Genomic DNA, 19,068 nt, shown 5'->3' on the forward strand with positions numbered 1-19,068 from the left:
TTTTAAATAACTACTATGTGTATCCAGGAAGTCTTTAATGAAAATAGTCATGGAAAGCTGAAGTAAAGTAGTACTAGTAGTAATGGCAAAAAAGTGATGCAAGAATGATGCTTAATAGCATCAGCCAAAAAAAAAAAAAAACCTATACAGTTCACCCATCCATACCATACCATCCACGAATTTGTCTAGCTCTACCTTCAATTTATTCAATCCGTCCGCTTCTACAATAACAGATGGAAGCCTGTTCCAACAATCAACCACCAACTGGCTGAAGGCAAACTTCCACACATCTATCCTGCAATGAATTTATGATCCCTCATGTCATAGTCTCAGGAAGTGGAAGAATGCCATTAACATTCAGCTTACTCAATCCATTCAAGGCTTAAAACACCTTAATCAGATCTCCCCGCAGGTGCCTATTCTCAAGATGCTGCAATTTGCAGAACTGAAACCTTTCTAGATAAGAACACCCTTTTGCTCCCTTCACCAGTCTGGTTGCCCTTCTCAGCACCCATTCCAGCAGATCTATATCACTTCCTAAAAAGTCAGGCTTCCAGAGCTGTATGCAGTACTTAAGGTGTGGCCTGACCATTGCCTTATACAAGGGGATAATCACCTCCTTATCCCTGCTAGTAAAGTTTCTGTATATCATTGACAAAACCCCGTGAGCTTGTCTTGTCCGTACAGGGCATGTCTGTACTGCTCAGAGAATTTCACATCTGACTTGCGTAATTACCCCCAGGTCTTTATCATTCTCCACTACCCTGAGTGTAGTACTACACAGTTGATAAGTTACTCTGGGGTTATTGCTACCCATATGCAGAACCTTGCATTTGTCAGTGTTAAACTTCAACTGCCATTTCTCAGCCCATCAACTCAATTTTCCTAGACCTTGCAGTAGCTTACCCTGATTACTGTCGTTAACCACCCTGCCAACCTTTGTATCATCTGCAAACTTAGACATTAACCCTGATATACCTCCATCAATATCATTGATTAATTATTGAAAACAACAATGGGTCCAGCACTGAACCATGGGGAACTCCACTAATAACATTAGTCCATGAAGAGCAGTGCCCATTGATAACTACTCTGTCTTCTTCCATTTAACCATCCCTTTATCCATAGGATTAACTTGCTCTTAATGCCACATTGCTTCAGTTTGTACAGCAGTCTTTTATGTGCAACTGTATCAAAAGCCTTCCTGAAATCGAAGTATATGATATCAAAATTATTTTTTACATCCAGTTCCTTGATCACTATATCATGGTAACCTATCAGATTAGTTAAACAAGACTACCGCTTAACAAATCCATGCTGTGACTGCATTATAATTGTATGCCTGTCCAGATGGTCCTGCATTACTTCTTTAACCAGTGATTCTATTATTTTTCCTGGAACAGACATTAGTCTAAGTTGTGTAATTACTCACATTGCCTTTTGATTTACCTTTATGAATTGGGGATGCATCCGTACTTGCTACCTCCCTTAATATAATTGGATAGATTCCATGTGCCCTAGATCCTTTTTTTATGCCCATCTTCAACAATTTCTCTTCCACTTTCCTTTTAGTTGTCACAGTCACTTAGCTCCTCGCTAGAGTTTGATAAACCTGATGATATTGTAAGGAGTCCTTATGTGCTGGGATGTAATGACTAGATCGTAGATATAGCTTACCTTAATTTTTCAGCACTCACCTCAAGGTGAGTGCTGAAAAATTAAGCTAAGCTATATCCACAATCTAGTTTGATAAACCCTAACAAAGAGCTAAACCTCCTCTTTGTACTATAAATATAAGCATAGAAGGCTTTGCTGTTATCAGTAAGCATAGGAAACCAATTAAACAAATTCACTTGGAGAGAAAGAAGAAAAATTATTCAGAAAGTAAAATTAGTTTTTTATAATATAATTTAAGTCCATTTTACCCTGTGTACCTTGAAAGGTGTGTAAGAACTAAATGAATTGATTAAATTCTCCCAAAATGAGAATTAAGAAAAATGGAAGGAAGAGATGGGAAGACCATATTATGCATTAGGAAATAAGAAAAATTCATGGTAACATAGCAAATATCCAATCCAAAGTGATGTAAACTTAAGGTGGTATGGGCATGTTTAGCTAATCTTTCTTTTCCCCAAGGCTGGAAAAGGAGGTATTAGCCAAACAGATAGTCAAAGCAAACTTGTAGGTTACATATCAACCTGATCATAATTACAGCATCCAAAATACTTTATGAAGAATTGTTTTGCTGAAAGTAACTCAAATCAATAATTTATTTGATTGTAATTAAATTATTTAGAATTTGAATTATATGTTGTCAGTGAATCATCAAAAGATATTCTTAAACTCTGGTCTCATATAGGCATCCTGTCTCGTGGTGTTTAGGTATATCACAGTAATCAACGTGGGCATGAGTAGCATGCATATTTGAGTTTACATGTGGTTTTAGCACATGTGACTGCTAAGTATGGATAATAATTGTATGCTTTGTTTTCTTGTCAAAATGATTAGCTGTAAACTCCTGAACTATGTGGTCATATGGGACTATAAGCAGAATTTGTTAGATATGTGGTTTTCTTTCATTGTCTTGTTTACTATTTTTCTCATTGTTATTTGATACCTTTCAAAATAATTTGATATACTACATAAAGAACTTTTTTTCTTTAAAGGTATTTCTGATGTATATTAATATTTCTGTTTGCTAGTGTTATACCAAACAATTATTTTAAAACTAATTTATAATAATTGTCCATTAATCCAGTAAATAGGCTTAAAGAAGAAACAGGTGTTCTAGTAAATATCCCATCTGACAGTGAAGGAAGTAGTGTAATTAAAATTGAAGGTAGCCCTGAAGGTGTAGCAAGAGCCAAGCGAGAATTTCTTGATATGGTTTTTAAAATGGTAATTAAATTATTTATTTATTATTTTGTTTGGAAATAAATGTAAACCTATTAACAAATCTATTCAGATAAGATTTATTTCCTTTTCAGGGAAAAAAATTTTTTAATTGTTTCAAATTAAATTTTAAAGTATATTTGTTGATAAATTCAACTGATTTCTCCTTATGGTGAGGTGAAATTTAGTGAATAATGACTTCTTCATTATGTTAAGCATATAATAGTTAATTAACTATTCCATGTAAACTATTGGAAAGTTTAACTTTCCTGGCTACTGAGTCTAATTTGCTCTCCTTCCCACACCCAAATTAGTTGGGTTGATGTGGTGTTTGCAGCAGTTCTATCTTTAGATAGGCAAACTCACACAACAGAACTTGATATTTAAAAAATAAACAAACAAATAATTGTAACATTATACATACACTTACAAGTAATTTGTCTAGCACCTTAAAAATATAAACTACTGTTTGTGTGGCCAAAGATGTTTATAACTCAAATAATTAAAATATTATTCTAACCCTTAATTAGGTATGCTGGATCATTTAAAATTCATAAAACATATAACACTATAATAAGACCTATATAACATATGCAGCTGAGACAAGAGGCACAGCAGCAAAAATAAAACAAAGCAATGAAACTATAGAAATGAAAACATTATGAAAAATAATTAATAAAACATTAAGAAAGTGAGAAAATTAAGAATAAAAATAAATTGAAAAATAAAAATAAAACATTAAGAAAGTGAGAAACAGTGTAAAACTCACAGTTAATGAGTGTATATATAATAGGAAAAAAGAATGAAGAAGAAAATGATGGGATAGAGAATAGCTGGTGGACAAAATATTAAAGAACCGGAAACCATGGGCGAATGAAATGGAGAAAGATCAAGAAAAAGATGGAAAGTTAACTTATTCTAAACCCAAAAAGCAGAATGCGTAATGGGAAAAGAAGAGTCATTTAGACCCAGCGATTTTTAGCCCTTTCATGCTCTTTAATTACTCTGCCCACACAGTTGAAACTCCCCTTACCTTTCAAAGGAGTATTTTCTTTGATTTATCTATTTAAAATTACAGAACTCATCATTAATTGCGCTAATCTGGATTTTAAGAAATGTTTTCTGATGTTTTACTACCAAAGTAAATGTAGTTCAGTAATCTGGACTAAATTTTTAATAGAAATTTTGAGTCACTTGAAATTTTCTCTATCACATCAATATTTTTTACAAATAAAAAATATGAAAATATTGATGAGGGTGGTTCTGGTTTATTTTGTATTTTTACATATTTTACAAATAGGTTATTTTTATATAAAAATACTGATAAAAATATATAAAACGAAATATTAAAGGCTACATCCTCCTGTCAAGCATAGATGGCTGAAAATTAGATTTCTTACACACTTAACTGAGTTAAACTTGTGCCATTTTGACTTCCCTAGGAAGCAAATTTCAATGGTTGGTCCTCCTTTTAGGATCCAGTAGTAGTTGACTATCACTTTGACATTCCATTCCCCCTTGGTACCTTTTTTCCATTATTTTATATCCAGATGGAATCTTCCCTGCTTTTCACTTAAACTATGTAAATTTTCTGGGAAATAGTTGATAAGAGTGCAAGAAGTGTATAGTAACACTCATATTGCAACCTAGTTTTCTGTACTTCCCCAGCATGTTATTTACGAGTCTCATAATCTCTTTCAGTTTGGTTCGTGGATTCTTCAGATACAGAGTCTAGCAGCAGTTTATGAATAATGAAGCCCAACAAATTCCTGCTTTGATTTTTTTTCATATGCAAGTGATGGGAATTTAATGCAGACATACTTGAAACAACTTCCTTCTCTATTCAAGGCTTGGATGAACTGTTTCATTAAATCTTATATAGAGGAAGTAACAGTTTGTTTTGATCTACTAGTGGCTTGTCTTTAATTTTCTTTGAACCTGTTGTCAGAAACTGTCTTGGTGGCCACACTTGCCTTTCCAAATGTTTGCTCCTCCTTGACTATCCCACTCACAGAAAGCAAAGCAGTTTTGTGTAACCAAAATGTTGGCCAAATAGCAGGCCAGAGTGACTATAACTCTACATGCTATCAACTGTGATCCTTGTATTGAATATTTTTGAAAACAAGCTTAACACTTTTGTAGTTTCATTTTTAAGTGCTGAATGGACTAAGGAATGGATGCATATTTGTATCTGTTATTAAGGAGTTATGCCCTTGAGATTTTGCTTCAATGAGTCTATAAGTAGCCTCCACTCTCATTGGTTGAAAATTCCATAAAAGTTCATAATTGCAGGAATATTGCCTTCTTCGAAAAAACAGGGAACCAGTTCTTTTTCTTAATGTCTATACCATGAAAAGCTGACTGTTCCTGTGGTCAGCAGATTCTTGGGTTTCAGCCTTGATCCTAATAGCTCTTTAGACTCCTTGGGTAAATTAAATCTCCCACGAAATAAAGTTCACTTTTGGTAAACAGCTGTGGGCCAGAGTCGTGATTTCTTTGTCACAATAATTTATATCATCCTCTAGATCAGTGGTTCCCAAACTACTGAAACCTATGGACCCCTTCAAAATCAAAAAAAGTTTGCAGACCCCCCCCTCTCTCTCTCTCTCTCTGTGTTGAGCCAAAACATTATGACCAGCAAGTCATTATGCAAATCAAAGCAACTGTAGGTGAACTGTGGCGCAGGTCGGGACATGGTATAAAAAATACCTGATACTGAGCTCTGTTAATCAGTGTTACTCTTGTTCTTCGGATGGGAAAGGCAACGGCCTTAAGTGAGTTTGACAAAAGCCAAATTGTAATGGCCAGACGACTGGGTCAGAGCATATCTGAAATGGCATGGCTGGTGGGATGCTCATGGTCAGCAGTGGTTAGTACCTACCGAAAGTGGTCCGAGGAGGGTGAACCCCATGAACTGCCGGCAAGGTGTTAGACAACTACGGCTCGAGGTGAGCGAAGGCTCTCCCGGATGGTACATGACAACAGAAGGGCGACTATGGTGCAACTCGCCAGTAATTGGAATGCTGGCGATGGAAGTAATGTGTCACAAAACACAGTACATCGAATCCTGCTAAAAATGGGGCTGCATAGCCGTGAGCCACTCTGAGTGCCCATGCTAACCATGGTTTACTGGCGACAGCACCTACAATGGGCACGCGAGCATCGAAACTGGACCTTGAGCGATTGGAAGAAGGTCGTCTGGTCCGGTGAATCACATTTCCTGTTGCACCATTTGGACAGCTGGGTACGTGTGCATTGTTTGCCTGGTGAAGTGATGGCACCTAGATGCACTGTGGGATGAAAACAAGCCAGTGGTGGCGGTGTCATGCTTTGGGCAATGTTCTGCTGGGATATGCTGCATATGTTATATACCCTGGGTCCAGTTATCTATGTGCCAGGCACTCTGACGTCTACCACTTACCTAAACATCATTGCTGAACAGGTACACTCTTTGATGGCAACGATCTTACCCTCTGGTTGTGCAATCTTTCAGCGGGATAATGTGCCATGCCATACCGCCTGCATTATTCAAGACTGATTCAAGGAACGAGGAAGACTTCCAGGTATTGCCCTGGCCTCAATTCCCCAGACATCAATCCCATTGAGCATCTGTGGTTTGTGTTGGAACAGCAGCTCCGATCTGTGGCATCTCAACCACGGACCTTACAGTATCTGCTAGTTACATGTTGGTTCCAGATACACAAGACACATTTAGAAACCTTGTAGCATCCATGCCTCACTGGGTATGAGCTGTTTTGGCTGCACGTGGAGGACCAACATCATATTAGGTAGGTGGTCATAATGTTTTTGTTCATCGGTGTATATGTATGAACACTATTTTCTGAAAATAAAATTCAATTTTATGTTTAAAACAACTTAATTTTATTTATTCTTATTTTTACATAAAAATATAATAATAGCTTTATCATCAATTTGTAATACATAGAAAGAATAATTTGACCAATTCCAGAGGGTCTGTTTTGCAGACCCCAGTTTGGGGAATCCTGCTCTAGATCACAAATATCAGATTTGGGATCTGATAGCATATATTCAAAAACTGATGGTGGTTGTGGTAACAGTAGTTCGGGTCTGTGGGGTGCTGGCTTTACAGCTGAAGTAATGTTGGAGTGCACAAACAATTCTTTGCTTGTCCATTGCTCTATAACCTGCTACATTTATGGAACAAATGTAGCAGTTATTAATATGATCCTGAAGTTCCTCCACACCATGGGAATGGCAAATGTCATGGCTTTTCTTTTTACCACATTTCCACCAATTGCATTCCCTCCATTCATGTATGGCTCACTTATAGGGATGGAGGGTGGGGACTCTTATCTTGGTCACATAATTTTAATTCCAAAATATATGACATATTCATTTTTCACAAATGATGTTTTATGCAGCGTTTGTTTCACCACAGCATGGTTACTGCAAATGTAGCAAAATATATTTGGATTGTTCACACAACTATGAGTTGCCATTTGAAAAATATGAAAATCATGCAGAAGCAGATACTAGTTAGCAAGATTGCACCAGAAAACAACTGAATTCAAAAGAAATGCTTCACAGGTTTATATAACTATTTGACTTGCAGTTATGGACACATCTATATCTACCAACCATAAAGGAAGTAGTATGCATATCACAAATACATGGAATGTGCATCTAAGAAAATAATTCTTACAGTTGATTAAAAACTGTACGTGGTATGTAAAAACAGTTTGGAGTTTTAGAATTAGCATTAAAAGTACACTCAGAAACACCATGAATTTTGGAAACATCAAAATTTATGCAGACCAGTGTTTTATTGGGCTTGCAGAGAAAAAGTATGAAATGCTACTGTGCATTACTTTTTTTTTTTTCTTTTTTTTTATTTATTTATTTATTTATTTTTTTGAAACTGCAAAACCTCGGTTGTGGAAAAAAACATTTCTTATCAAATACCAAAATTATTCTTTAGATGTCCTGAAACAGCTGGCTGGTCCCTACATAGCTCCTATTAACTTTTGGATGACTTCTCTGCAACTGTTCCATTTTATGGAACAGAATATTTGTTAATAAAATATCTTATTTTTAATGATCAAGTATGTATATGTTGTTACTGATGCATTTGATGAAACCTGATTCATTCTGAACCCTGCTCTTTTGGGATTAATAATAATTCTGAATTCCAATGGCCACTAGTTTGTTAACAAATTGCTTCCTATGCAAGTGAAAATCATTTTTACTTTTTATTTTTCTGTGCAGTGCAAAACATTCCAATTTGTCGAACTTTGTTTGTTCATGTTTATGAAGGATAACACTTTTCTTGTGCATGGGTTCTATTTTAATTTAATTAGTTCTCTTTCCTTCATCCCATATTGGGAGATCTTAAGTGAGTGATTTGGGAAGATTTAGAGAATAAAATTGACACATCTGAAAGTGATACCAATGATTTTGCTGAAGAACTTCAGCATCACAGTGACACAGAGGCTGAAGGTGATGAAAGTGCAGAGAAAAAATAAGGAAATATATCTTTCTCTCTTTCATTTATGCACAAATAAAAAAATGTGCATTACTGATAAAGTCTTCTTGGTGCACTTGGAGTTGTCAATATGCTGCTTTACTGAACAATCAGCTCAGTAAAATGTACCATATCAAAGTTTTTAATAAATTGACAGTAAAGGACTTTGTACCTTCTAATATGTTTCAGTTTCAACTATGTTTTTGCTACCAGTACATGGGTAATGTGCTTTATCATTTAAAATACTTTGAAAGCTCCGCTTAATATCCTCTAGTAATTTTACAGCCATATTTTGTTATTCATATTTAGTTTAGTACTTGAAAACGTGATGAATAATGGAGCATAGAATATCAGGGTCTGTTTTTTCCCCATAGACTCCATGCTGTAAATAGATGCGTGTTTCTGGTAGTTTGATTACAAGTAAAAATAATTGTAATATGCTGATATACTAGTGCATTGTACTTCCTATTTGCTTTCAAATTTGCAACACTAAAAGTCCAAAAGTTCATGTTTGAATGGTACTTCTTATGCAAAATTTTTATTTCATTATGGAGTAACACATACAATAATATAATAGTAAATTCGGCACTTATTTTGAGAAAGCATTTTTTTTTATCTCTGCTCCCGGTACCAAGATGCCGTACTATGGCACTGACTATATCATGGTAGTCCTATTCTGTTGTTGTGTGTATGAAACCAAATTAGATAATGCAAATAATATCCATATTTTGGGATATGATTAAAAATTAAAAAAAAAAAAAAAAAAAAAAAATGATAGAGGCTGTTTAACACCTGTAATCCTTGCAATAAGGGTAGGATTTCTCTTTTCTGGCACCACTCCTCATTCAGTAAACTGCATAACAGATTGCTAACTACCCTTTTTAAGTGCAGCTACATAAGCTAGTCATAGAGCACTTGTGTGAACTGGTGATCAGTTTGATATTACTTCAGAGCAGCTGAGAGAGAGAGAGGCTAACCACCCGACTCAGCGTGGACACTGCTGGAAAAATGTATGTTTAATTCTAGTTGTGAAATTTCATCTTGGCTGTATGTGTAAATTGTTGTTTGGTTTTTAGGAGCATTAGCAACTAAGGCCATATTGCTCCGGGGATATGCGGTAGTCATTCCCTGACCTTTCCGTATTTGGGGGTCACGGGCTCGAACCCTGGTCTAATCAAGAAGCGTGTGCTACACACTGCTGCTTCCACTTCCATAGAGTGGAAGTGATTAACGATGAAGCTGCTTGAAGTGCTTTTCTCTAATTTTCAATACCACTTTGCCGAGTCCAGTTAAATATTTTGCTTTCAATAAGCAGCTTTCATAGTCAGTCATAAATAGTGACTTATTTACATGAACAAAAAAATAACTAAATAAAAAAGCTATTTTAATTCCACATAGTGAAACAGACAGATTTTGTCTCTTTGAACTTTGTATTAACCAATTTACTGTGCTCTGCCATACTGGTTACTCACAACTGATCAATTAGTATGATGTATGATTCATATAATATAATAACATTATTTTTTATGTTGATGTGGCACTTTTTTTTTACTGTTTAAAACCCATTTTAAGCAGTCATATTTTGATGACAAATTTGAACATGAAAATGTTTTTCAAAAGTCTTGATTTTCTAGATATGAAATATTAATCATAAATTACAAAACTGTTTTATATGGTTTTGTTATTTATGATTAATATATTTCATATCTTGGAAACATACTATTGAGACATTGTTTATAGGAACTTTTTTTTTTTTTTATTTTTAGCCATAGAGATTCTCTTACATATTTTCTGTTTAATTTTGAAACATGTATGTTAATATTAGTATTGGCATTAGCAAAATGATGAGGAAGCAAAGCATATTCAGCATCATCTGAAAAAAAAAGTTAATAAATAATTTTATTCAAACTATCTGCTTCTGCAACACTGAGTGGAAGTTTACTACTTCCTCGCTGAAGGCAATTTCTCCATGCATATTCTGCAATCATCCTTTTTCTGTTTAGATTTATGGCTGTTGAAAAGAACATTTGTAGAATAGATGGGCATTTACAATCTGTTGCAAGTGTAATATAATGCAAATAAGTATTATGTACTTTGCCTCTGTTATCTTTTATATAGGTAAACACTATGCTAGCCTGTAGTTGTCCAGAGGTTCACCAAATTTTGTTCAATAAAACTGATTTTAATAATAATCCCCCTTCTTAAAAGAAAGCAAAAAAAGTCTTAGTGTTATTTTAAGAGAGATTAGCTTGATTATCAATACAAACACAAGCTAACCTCAACTTCAGATAAAGCTAAATTTAAAAAGGAAAGTTTAGCATACATAGTCATTAACTTAATTTAAAATTTAAGCAAGTATAATTTTGTAATATTCTTAATTTTTCATTTATCTACAGAAAAATGAAATTACTAAAGAACTTGCAATTGAACAGCGATTCCATAGAACAATTATTGGCTCAAAAGGAGAAAAAATTAAAGAGGTTAGAGACCATTTCAACAAGGTAATGTAGTGACATTTCTTTTATAGTTATATATAATTTGTATTGTAAGCCAGGTTATATATTTTAACATGTCCTGTATCTCCACATTTCCTATATTCTTCCTAATTCATTTCTCATCATGCCAGTTCCAATCTCAGTGATGCCCATTGCCATCTACAATCTTGCAGCCATTGTTTTTGTATAGAGTTGTAGGGAATTCAAATTTTTAATTGTGGTAACTAGGCAACTCTAACGTATAATTATATACCGTAATATGCATCACTGCATTTACGATTCTATTAGATAGCGTAGTATCGACAATTAATTAATTAAATTTATTGATCTTATTAATTTAAAATATTATGCCCCAGACTAGAGCAGCAAAGCAACGGGCACAAAGTGGCAGGAGTGCTGTGACTCGGGAGAACCGAGGAGGGAAAATTCTCCAATGCATCACAGCCTAAAAAAAATGTGCAACTTGTGAAATGTTTGCTGAACTCTCTGGAACAGAACATGATCTAGCCAAGGAGGATGTCTTTTGTGTGTGCCAGATGCAGAGTGTGTCTAGAAATTAGGCATCAACTTGGCGTTCTACTGGGCGTCTATGAGAGCTTGAGGTGTAGGATAGATGCCCTCGAAGAAATTAATATGAGGGGCCCGTCAAGTTCTCAGCTGCCCAACTCAACGCCAGAGCTCTCTCCTGGGCATCAGGCAACACAGTGGCAATCTCCAAGGCAGAATGTGCTGGTCCCAAAGGAACTAGTTATTGTTGGTGACTCTATTGTCAGGGAGACGGGGAATATATTGTGTAAAAAGGATAGATGGAACAGGACCAGGGTATGTCTGCCAGGGGCAAAAGTTGATGACGTTGTAAAGCATATATCATCTTTTAAGGGTACAAAAGGTGATATTGTTGTACACATTGGCACCAATGACATTAAGAGTAGGAGATCTGCAGATTTACTTAACAAGTACAGGTCAATGTTGCAAAAAAGTCGTGAGTCAGGATTAAATTTGAAAGTGTTTGCAATTCTGCTCAGACACGATAGGAGGGAATACATGATGAGAGTCTTGTCAATCAATTCGGCCCTGGAGGGAATGTGCAAGGCTCAAGGGGTAGAATGTTTTTTCAGTGTGGTCTGTGCTTGTTAACAGGAGAGACTGCTTCTACAGGGATGGGATACACTTAAATAGAAAGGTGCAAGAATATTTGCTGATGCTATCGAGGCAGTGTTCGGTGGGTCGAAAAACTGCTAACTTGGGGGAGGATTCACAGACTAAAAGGTTAAAATTAGCTACAGGCAGAGGTGAAGGTGATTCTTGCACAACTTCTATTAGAATAAGTAGCGACCTGGAGCGAGGGGTGCTGGGGGTTTCAGGGACTGATGGCAGTCATCGTGAAACAGGTGGGTATATGGGATGTGTTAGGGTAACTAATAATAAGGATAGGTACATGTATACCAATGCTAGAAGTATAGTAAATAATTTGATGAATTTGAAGTGTTGGTCAAGACATCAAAGGCGGATATTGTTGGGATAGCAGAGACGTGGTGTCACACAGATATAAGGAATGCAGAACAGGAATTTGGGGAGTACAATGTGTACAGAAAGGATGGACAGGGTAGGAAGGGAGGAGGTGTTATGCTGTTAATTAAGAAAAACATAAAATCAAAAGAAGTGCACCCAGTTGATACAGATGAACAGTGCACTGTTGAGTCAGTTTGGTGTGACATAAGCACTGCGAAAGCAAAAATAAGAGTAGGAGTGTGTTATAGGCCTATTGACTCGAATGAGTACAATGAACAATTGTATAGAGAAATAGTGGGCTAGTAAATCAGAATGTCTTATAATGGGGGATTTTAACTTCCCAGATATTGACTGAAACTTGTGGGCTGGTCACTAGTAAGACTTTCGAGGATTTATTGGATGATTGTTTTCTGCAGCAGCATGTTCGAGAGGCAACAAGAGAGGGTAATACTCTTGATCTGGTTATCAGCAATGATCATTCGTGTATTAAGAATTTGCAGATAAAGAAACCACTAGGTGGCAATGATCACAGTGTACTGATGTGGGATTTACTTAAAGATATTATTACCATCAAGGGTAAAGGAAAGGGTTTTTGCTTCCATAACGATGAGTACAGTGGTCTCAGACAGTTTTTAAATTCTGTACAGTGGGATCAACTGACGATGTTACCAACAGTAAATTCTAAGTGGGAAGCATTCAAGGAATTAATTATGGATGCTACTAAAAGTTTCATACCTATTAAAAAATATTGTTCAAGGTTTAGGCCTAAATGGTTATCAAATGAACTAATGAGACTCGTGACAGAGAAGAAAAATGTATGGGATGCATATAAATTATCAAGCGACTCAGAAGCCTATGTCTGTAATCATGTCACAAAGGAGGTTAAGCAGGCGAAGGCAGATTATGAGAAATCCTTGGCAAAAGATGCTAAGAAAAACAGCAAGGATTTCTTTACTTATATAAACCCTAAAAGGAAGGGGATGAATCTGTTTGGTCCACTTGATATCGATGGTTCGACTGTTGATGATCATGCTCAGATAGCAAACAAACTGAATGAGTATTTTGCATCTACATTCACACGAGTTATTAAGGTTTGAAAATGGCAGAAGGTTATCAAATTGTAGCAGAGTGCTTAATGATTTTGTAATAACTGAGAACAAAGTGGAGGATAAATTGTTGAAATTAAACATAAGAAAGGCACCTGGTGTGGATGGGATATATCCAGTTATATTAAAGGAGGTGGCAAAGCAACTAAGCAAACCCTTAGCCATAATTATGAGAGCATCCTTGGACTCAGGGGAGGTCCCCATCCACTGGAGATGTGCAAATGTATCCCCAATTTACAAAGGGGGATCGAAGGGTGACACGAGTAATTACAGACCAGTTTGATTTCTGTTCCGGGTAAAATAATGGAGTTACTGGTTAAAGATGCATTGCAGAATCATTTAGACAAAACTGCAGCAATAATTCAGACACAGCATGGGTTTGTTAAGGGAAAGTCTTGTTCCACAAATTTGATAGGATATTATGATGTGGTTACAAAGGAACTGGATAAAAAAAATAATTTTGATATCATATATTTGGATTTCAGGAAAGCTTTTGACACTGTTGCACATGGAAACTATTGTACAGATTGGAGCAGAATGGTATTAAGGGTAAGTTGCTACAATGGATAAAAGGATGGTTGAGTGGGAGAAGACAGAGGGTGGTAATTAATGGATGCTACTCTTTGTGGACTAATGTTATTAGTGGAGTCCCACAGGGTTCGGTGTTGGGTCCTCTGTTGTTTTGTATCTTTATCAATGATATTCATGAAGGTATATCAGGCTTAGTGTCGAAGTTTGCAGATGATACAAAGATTGGCAGGGTTGTTAATGACAGTAATGGCAGTGTGCTTCTGCAACAGGATCTAGATAATTTGGGCAGATGGGCTAAGAAGTGGCAACTGAAGTTTAACGTTTTAAAAAGGCAAAGTACTGCGTATGGGTAGAAGTAACCCCAGAGAAACGTACCAACTGTGTGGTACTACACTTAAGGTAGTAGAAAATGAAAAAGACCTGGGAGTAATTGTGCAGTCAGATATGAAGTTTTCTGAGCAATGCAGACAGGCTGCCAGGGCAGGTCATGGGGTTTTATCAATGATATATAGGAATTTTACTAGCAGGGAAAAGGGGGTGATTGTCCCTCTGTATAAGGCAATGGTCAGGCCACGCCTTGAGTACTGCGTACATGTCTGGAGCCCTCATTTTAGGAAGGATGTAGATTTGCTTGAGCGTGTACAGAGAAGGGCAACAAGATTTGTGAGGTGAATGAAGGGATCCTCTTACCAAGAGAGGCTTAAGTTCTGGAAATTGCAGTGGCTGGAGACTAGGCACCTGTGCGGTGATCTGATTGAGGTGTATAAGGCCTTGAATGGGTTGAGCATGCTGAATTCTGACGGGATCCTTGCACTTGTTCAGATTACGAACCTAAGGGGGCATAAATTCAAATTAAGAAAAGACAGATGTAGAATAGATGTGCGGAAATTTGCATTTAGCCAGTGGGTGGTTAATTGCTTGCTGGAACAAACTTCTATCTGTCGTTGTAGAAGGTGATAGGTTAAATAAATTTAAGGAGGAACGGGACAGGCATTTGGATGGAATGGTGTGTTTTTTTTTTTTTTTGGCTGATGCTGCATAAGCTCATACACTTGCTTTCTTGCATCACATGCCACTACTACTACTACAATCTGCTAAACCCCACTTTCTGTTTCTGACCGAATCTCAGTTATCGGTTGCCTCAACCACCATTCATCTCATTTGGCCTTAATTATTCACTCTATGATTCCTTTCACTTCAAAGGTGATACTTGTGCATATACATCTGCTCTGATATCCCTTGTCAGCGATTTCCTATTGCAAATCTCCTCCGGCTTAAAATCTTTACCCCATTCTGTCAAATGCAATTGTTACCTCACACATTCTCCCATCTCTACAAATCATAAGTTTGGACTTTCTTCCTTTGAAACTGTGACTGTTATTTTCAAATAAACAATGAAACAGTGAAATAATTTTCCTTGGTGATATTGATATTCATAACTCCAGCTGGCTTCAATTTTTTAGTTACATGGACTCAGCTGGTAAAGATACTTGAGGCTTTTACAATTACTAATAACCTTAAGCAAAATTTTTTTCTTTTCCTCACCAACGATAATCACAATCTTTTCCTTACCAGCAACCCTTCAAAGTACACAGTTAATGTTAGTGGGCCTCTACCCTGTAGCCTTTCTCTGCATTATATGATTTGGCATTGCAAGAATGTAAAATAGAATGATCTGCCTGATTTATGTTTCTCTTTTCTTTGGCCATGCTGCTGTTTTAAATTGTTCAGTTATAATGTTTGTTCAGATTGTATCAATGAAACTTGTCAGGTTGAAATCCTTTATTTTTCATTCCACCCAAAAATCTCACCCCATATCTAAACTTGGTTTTTCAATAAACACTGGTCCAAATAAGAAAATAGCATATTGCATTTGGATTCTATCCAAATCTCCAGTTTCATTTTCCACCTACACTAAGTTCTTAACAGTTGTAAAAAGTTGTTAATCAATCCAAGCTCAATTTTGAAGGCTAAGAGTAGGAAACTTGCTTGTTGTCCAAAAGGCTGTCAAGCTCTTTGTTCCATGGTCAAAGCTATTGGCTACAAATTTTGTCCTTCATACTTCCATCACATTATAATCTGATGGCTCTGCACCCTTAGCTAAAGATAAAGCTTACTTATTAGCATCCTACTTTTCCTCTATTCAAAGCCCCTTTTACACAGTCATATTTTTATGACAAATTTGAACATAGTTTTAATCAAACACATTCCACTCAGTTCCTCCTTGTAGTCTTTTGACATAAGGATATTAGAAAAATTATGAACAGTTTCTTGATGCCAAGAAGCCAGCCTCCACATCCTGATGACATTTCTCCACTTGTTCCCAAAATCTGTGCTTCAGAGGCTGCTTCTGCTTTATGTTGTCTTCATATCCAGCCAGTTCCTAATGAAAGTGAAAAATCCTCCCCTTTTCTAGTGATCATCCCATTGTATGTACTTACCTTCTCACTTTCCAAAGTAGTAGAGAAATCCAACTGCCAACTATGGCATTGTCTCAAAACCTTTCATCTGATCAATGATTTCCAATACGAATTACATCAATGTCAATCCAGTGGTTGAATCTTGGCTTTATTACTCTTTGGACAAGTTTGATAGAAAAGCTCACTGAATCTCAAGTAGTTGCTCTTGACATTTCCAAGGTTTTGATGCTGAGTTCTTCCCTCTTATGGTTTGATTTACGCTTTTTACAACTGGGTAGCAAGTTTTCTCCCCGACTTCCCGCTAATGGGTAATGGCTCTCTGGCTTTTAACTTCTCAGCTGATGCTGTTGTTCCCCAAAGTCAGTTCAACCTTTTAAAATATTCACCACCAATTCCTTAAATGTCAATCTCCAGGTAATTTCTCAATGAGGCAAAAGAAACAGGCAAACAGAGACAGTTTGAGCAGTCACTATTTGTATGTATTCTTGACCCTAAGTAATCAAATTCATCAACTTCTTCGATATCTTGCCAATTAACCTTCACTTTACTGGAATCAAAATTATCACCAATCACCATAATTTTAGTTTTACACACATCCAGAAACAATCCTTTTTTCTTACTTGCTTTACATACTCTCCTCAGAGTTTCTTTTTAAATGATCCTTAGAATTACAAATTAGCACAGTATCATCTGCATAATGAAGGTTGTTTATCTTCAGTCCTCCAATTTTGATTCCAGTCTCTAAATCTTCCAAAACTTCAAGCATGATATCTTCAGCATAGAGATTAAAAAGGTGAGATGACAAAATACAGCCCTGCCTGACACCATTACCTATTGTGAAAAGTCCGTGTTTCCCATGTTCATTCTCATAGTTCCTTCCTGTTCCTGATACAGTAGTTTAATCAGCTGAATTATGTGGATTGGGAAACCCATAATAGTCATCGTTTCTCATGTTGAACACAATCAAATGCTTTTGCATAATTATAAAACACAAAACGACTGTAACATTGAATTCTTTGCATTTTTCAATAATCAGTCGTAGACTTAAAATATACAGAACTAATTTTCTAAATTATAGTTTTACTTTCTGACAGTAAAACAACTTTCATTAAGGCATATTTCCTTTTTCTTTTTATTTACTGATAGGAGTATAAAAAAAAATCAATTTGATGAATTTGAAGTATTGGTTAAGTCATCAAATGCAAACATAAGGATATCAGAGATACAGAGATAGTCAGACATAGGGGATGCAGAATTTTAATATGGTGAGTACAATGTGTACAGAAAGGCTACAGGACTGAGGGGGTGGGATTATGCCCTTGGTTAAGAAACATGTGGAATCTAAGGCAGTGCACCGGTTTACATGGGTGGCCAATGTAATATTGGGTCAGTTTGGTGTGACATATGATCTGGGAAAACAAAAATTAGAATAGGAATATGTTATAGTCCAAATGATTGTGATAAGTTGAATGAACAACTGTACAGACAAATAGAGTAGTTGAGTAATTCAGAATGTCTTATGGGAGATATTGACTTTCCAGATATAGACTGAAACATGCGAGTTGGTTACCAATGTGTTAGCTTTATTGGATGACTGTTTTCTGTGCCAGCATATTAGACAGGTAACAAGAGAAAGCAACACTCTTTATCTGATTATCAGTAATGGTCATACTGTATTGATGTGGAATTTACTTAAACATGCAACTACTATCAAAGGAAAAGGGAAGGAATTTTACTTTTGTAAAGGTGACTGCAATGGTCTTAGGTAGTTTAATTCTTTTCAGTGGAATCAGCTGATGTTACCAACTACAAATTTTAACTTGGAAGCATTCAGGGAAGTAATCATAGAAGCTACTAAACTTTTTATACCAATTAAGAGATATTGGTTCTGACTTAAATGGATGTCAGATGAACTGATAAGACTAGTAGCAGAGGAAAAAATGCATGGCCTGATTATAAATTATCAGGCCATCTGGAAGCCTACAGTAATCAAGTCACCAAGAGGGTTAGGCAAGGTAAGGTAGGTTATGAGAAATTGTTGGCTAAAAATGCAAAGAAAAGTAGCAAAGAATTTTGATTATGTTAACATTTGAAGGAAAGGGATGAATCTGATTGATCCACTAGAGACAAATGGCATAACTAGTGATTATTCTGTTCAGGTTGCTGACAAACTGAATAAATATTTTCATCTATCTTCATGCAAGAAGTTTTTAGACATGGGGATAGCAGAATTCCAATATCTAGCCATCATTATGAGAAATCCTTGGGTTCTCATAATAATGGCTGGATCTTCAGTGTTTTGTCCACATCTCCAATCTGTAAACACAAAAAAAAAAAAAAAAACCACTAAAATTGTTTTAGGTCAACAGGCATCAGTAATGCCTGTTGTCTCTGATTTAGCAGGCCTGATCTCTAGATTTGTTCAAAGTATTGTTAGTTATATAAAGCTTTCGAGACAACAGCTCTGTTTTTATTCATTGGTTATCTGATTTCAGGTGAAAATTCTTAATACGTGGATGGCATTGTGGAAACCTGCATAAGCATTTTAGCACTGAATAGTTCCTAGAGTTTTTGCAGATAGTGGTTCCTGTGTTGGTGGAATATGTCCC

At 36.1% G+C, this 19,068-nt stretch overlaps 1 protein-coding gene across 1 annotated transcript in view; it reads left to right on the top strand.

The window, feature by feature from the left end:
- The window catches only part of Dp1 (satellite-binding protein 1 Dp1), a 189,693-nt gene that overhangs the window by 120,029 nt on the left and 50,596 nt on the right, over positions 1-19,068 (top strand). Inside the window, exons 10-11 of the mRNA XM_090372689.1 lie at positions 2,759-2,898; positions 10,792-10,896. Coding sequence (XP_090228815.1) covers positions 2,759-2,898; positions 10,792-10,896 — 245 coding nt within the window. The remainder of the gene's footprint in view (positions 1-2,758; positions 2,899-10,791; positions 10,897-19,068) is intronic.

This window comes from Mastigoproctus giganteus, chromosome 4 (genome assembly GCF_048544385.1).
Source record: "Mastigoproctus giganteus isolate SK-2022 chromosome 4, ASM4854438v1, whole genome shotgun sequence".
Lineage (NCBI taxonomy): Eukaryota > Metazoa > Arthropoda > Arachnida > Uropygi > Thelyphonidae > Mastigoproctus > Mastigoproctus giganteus.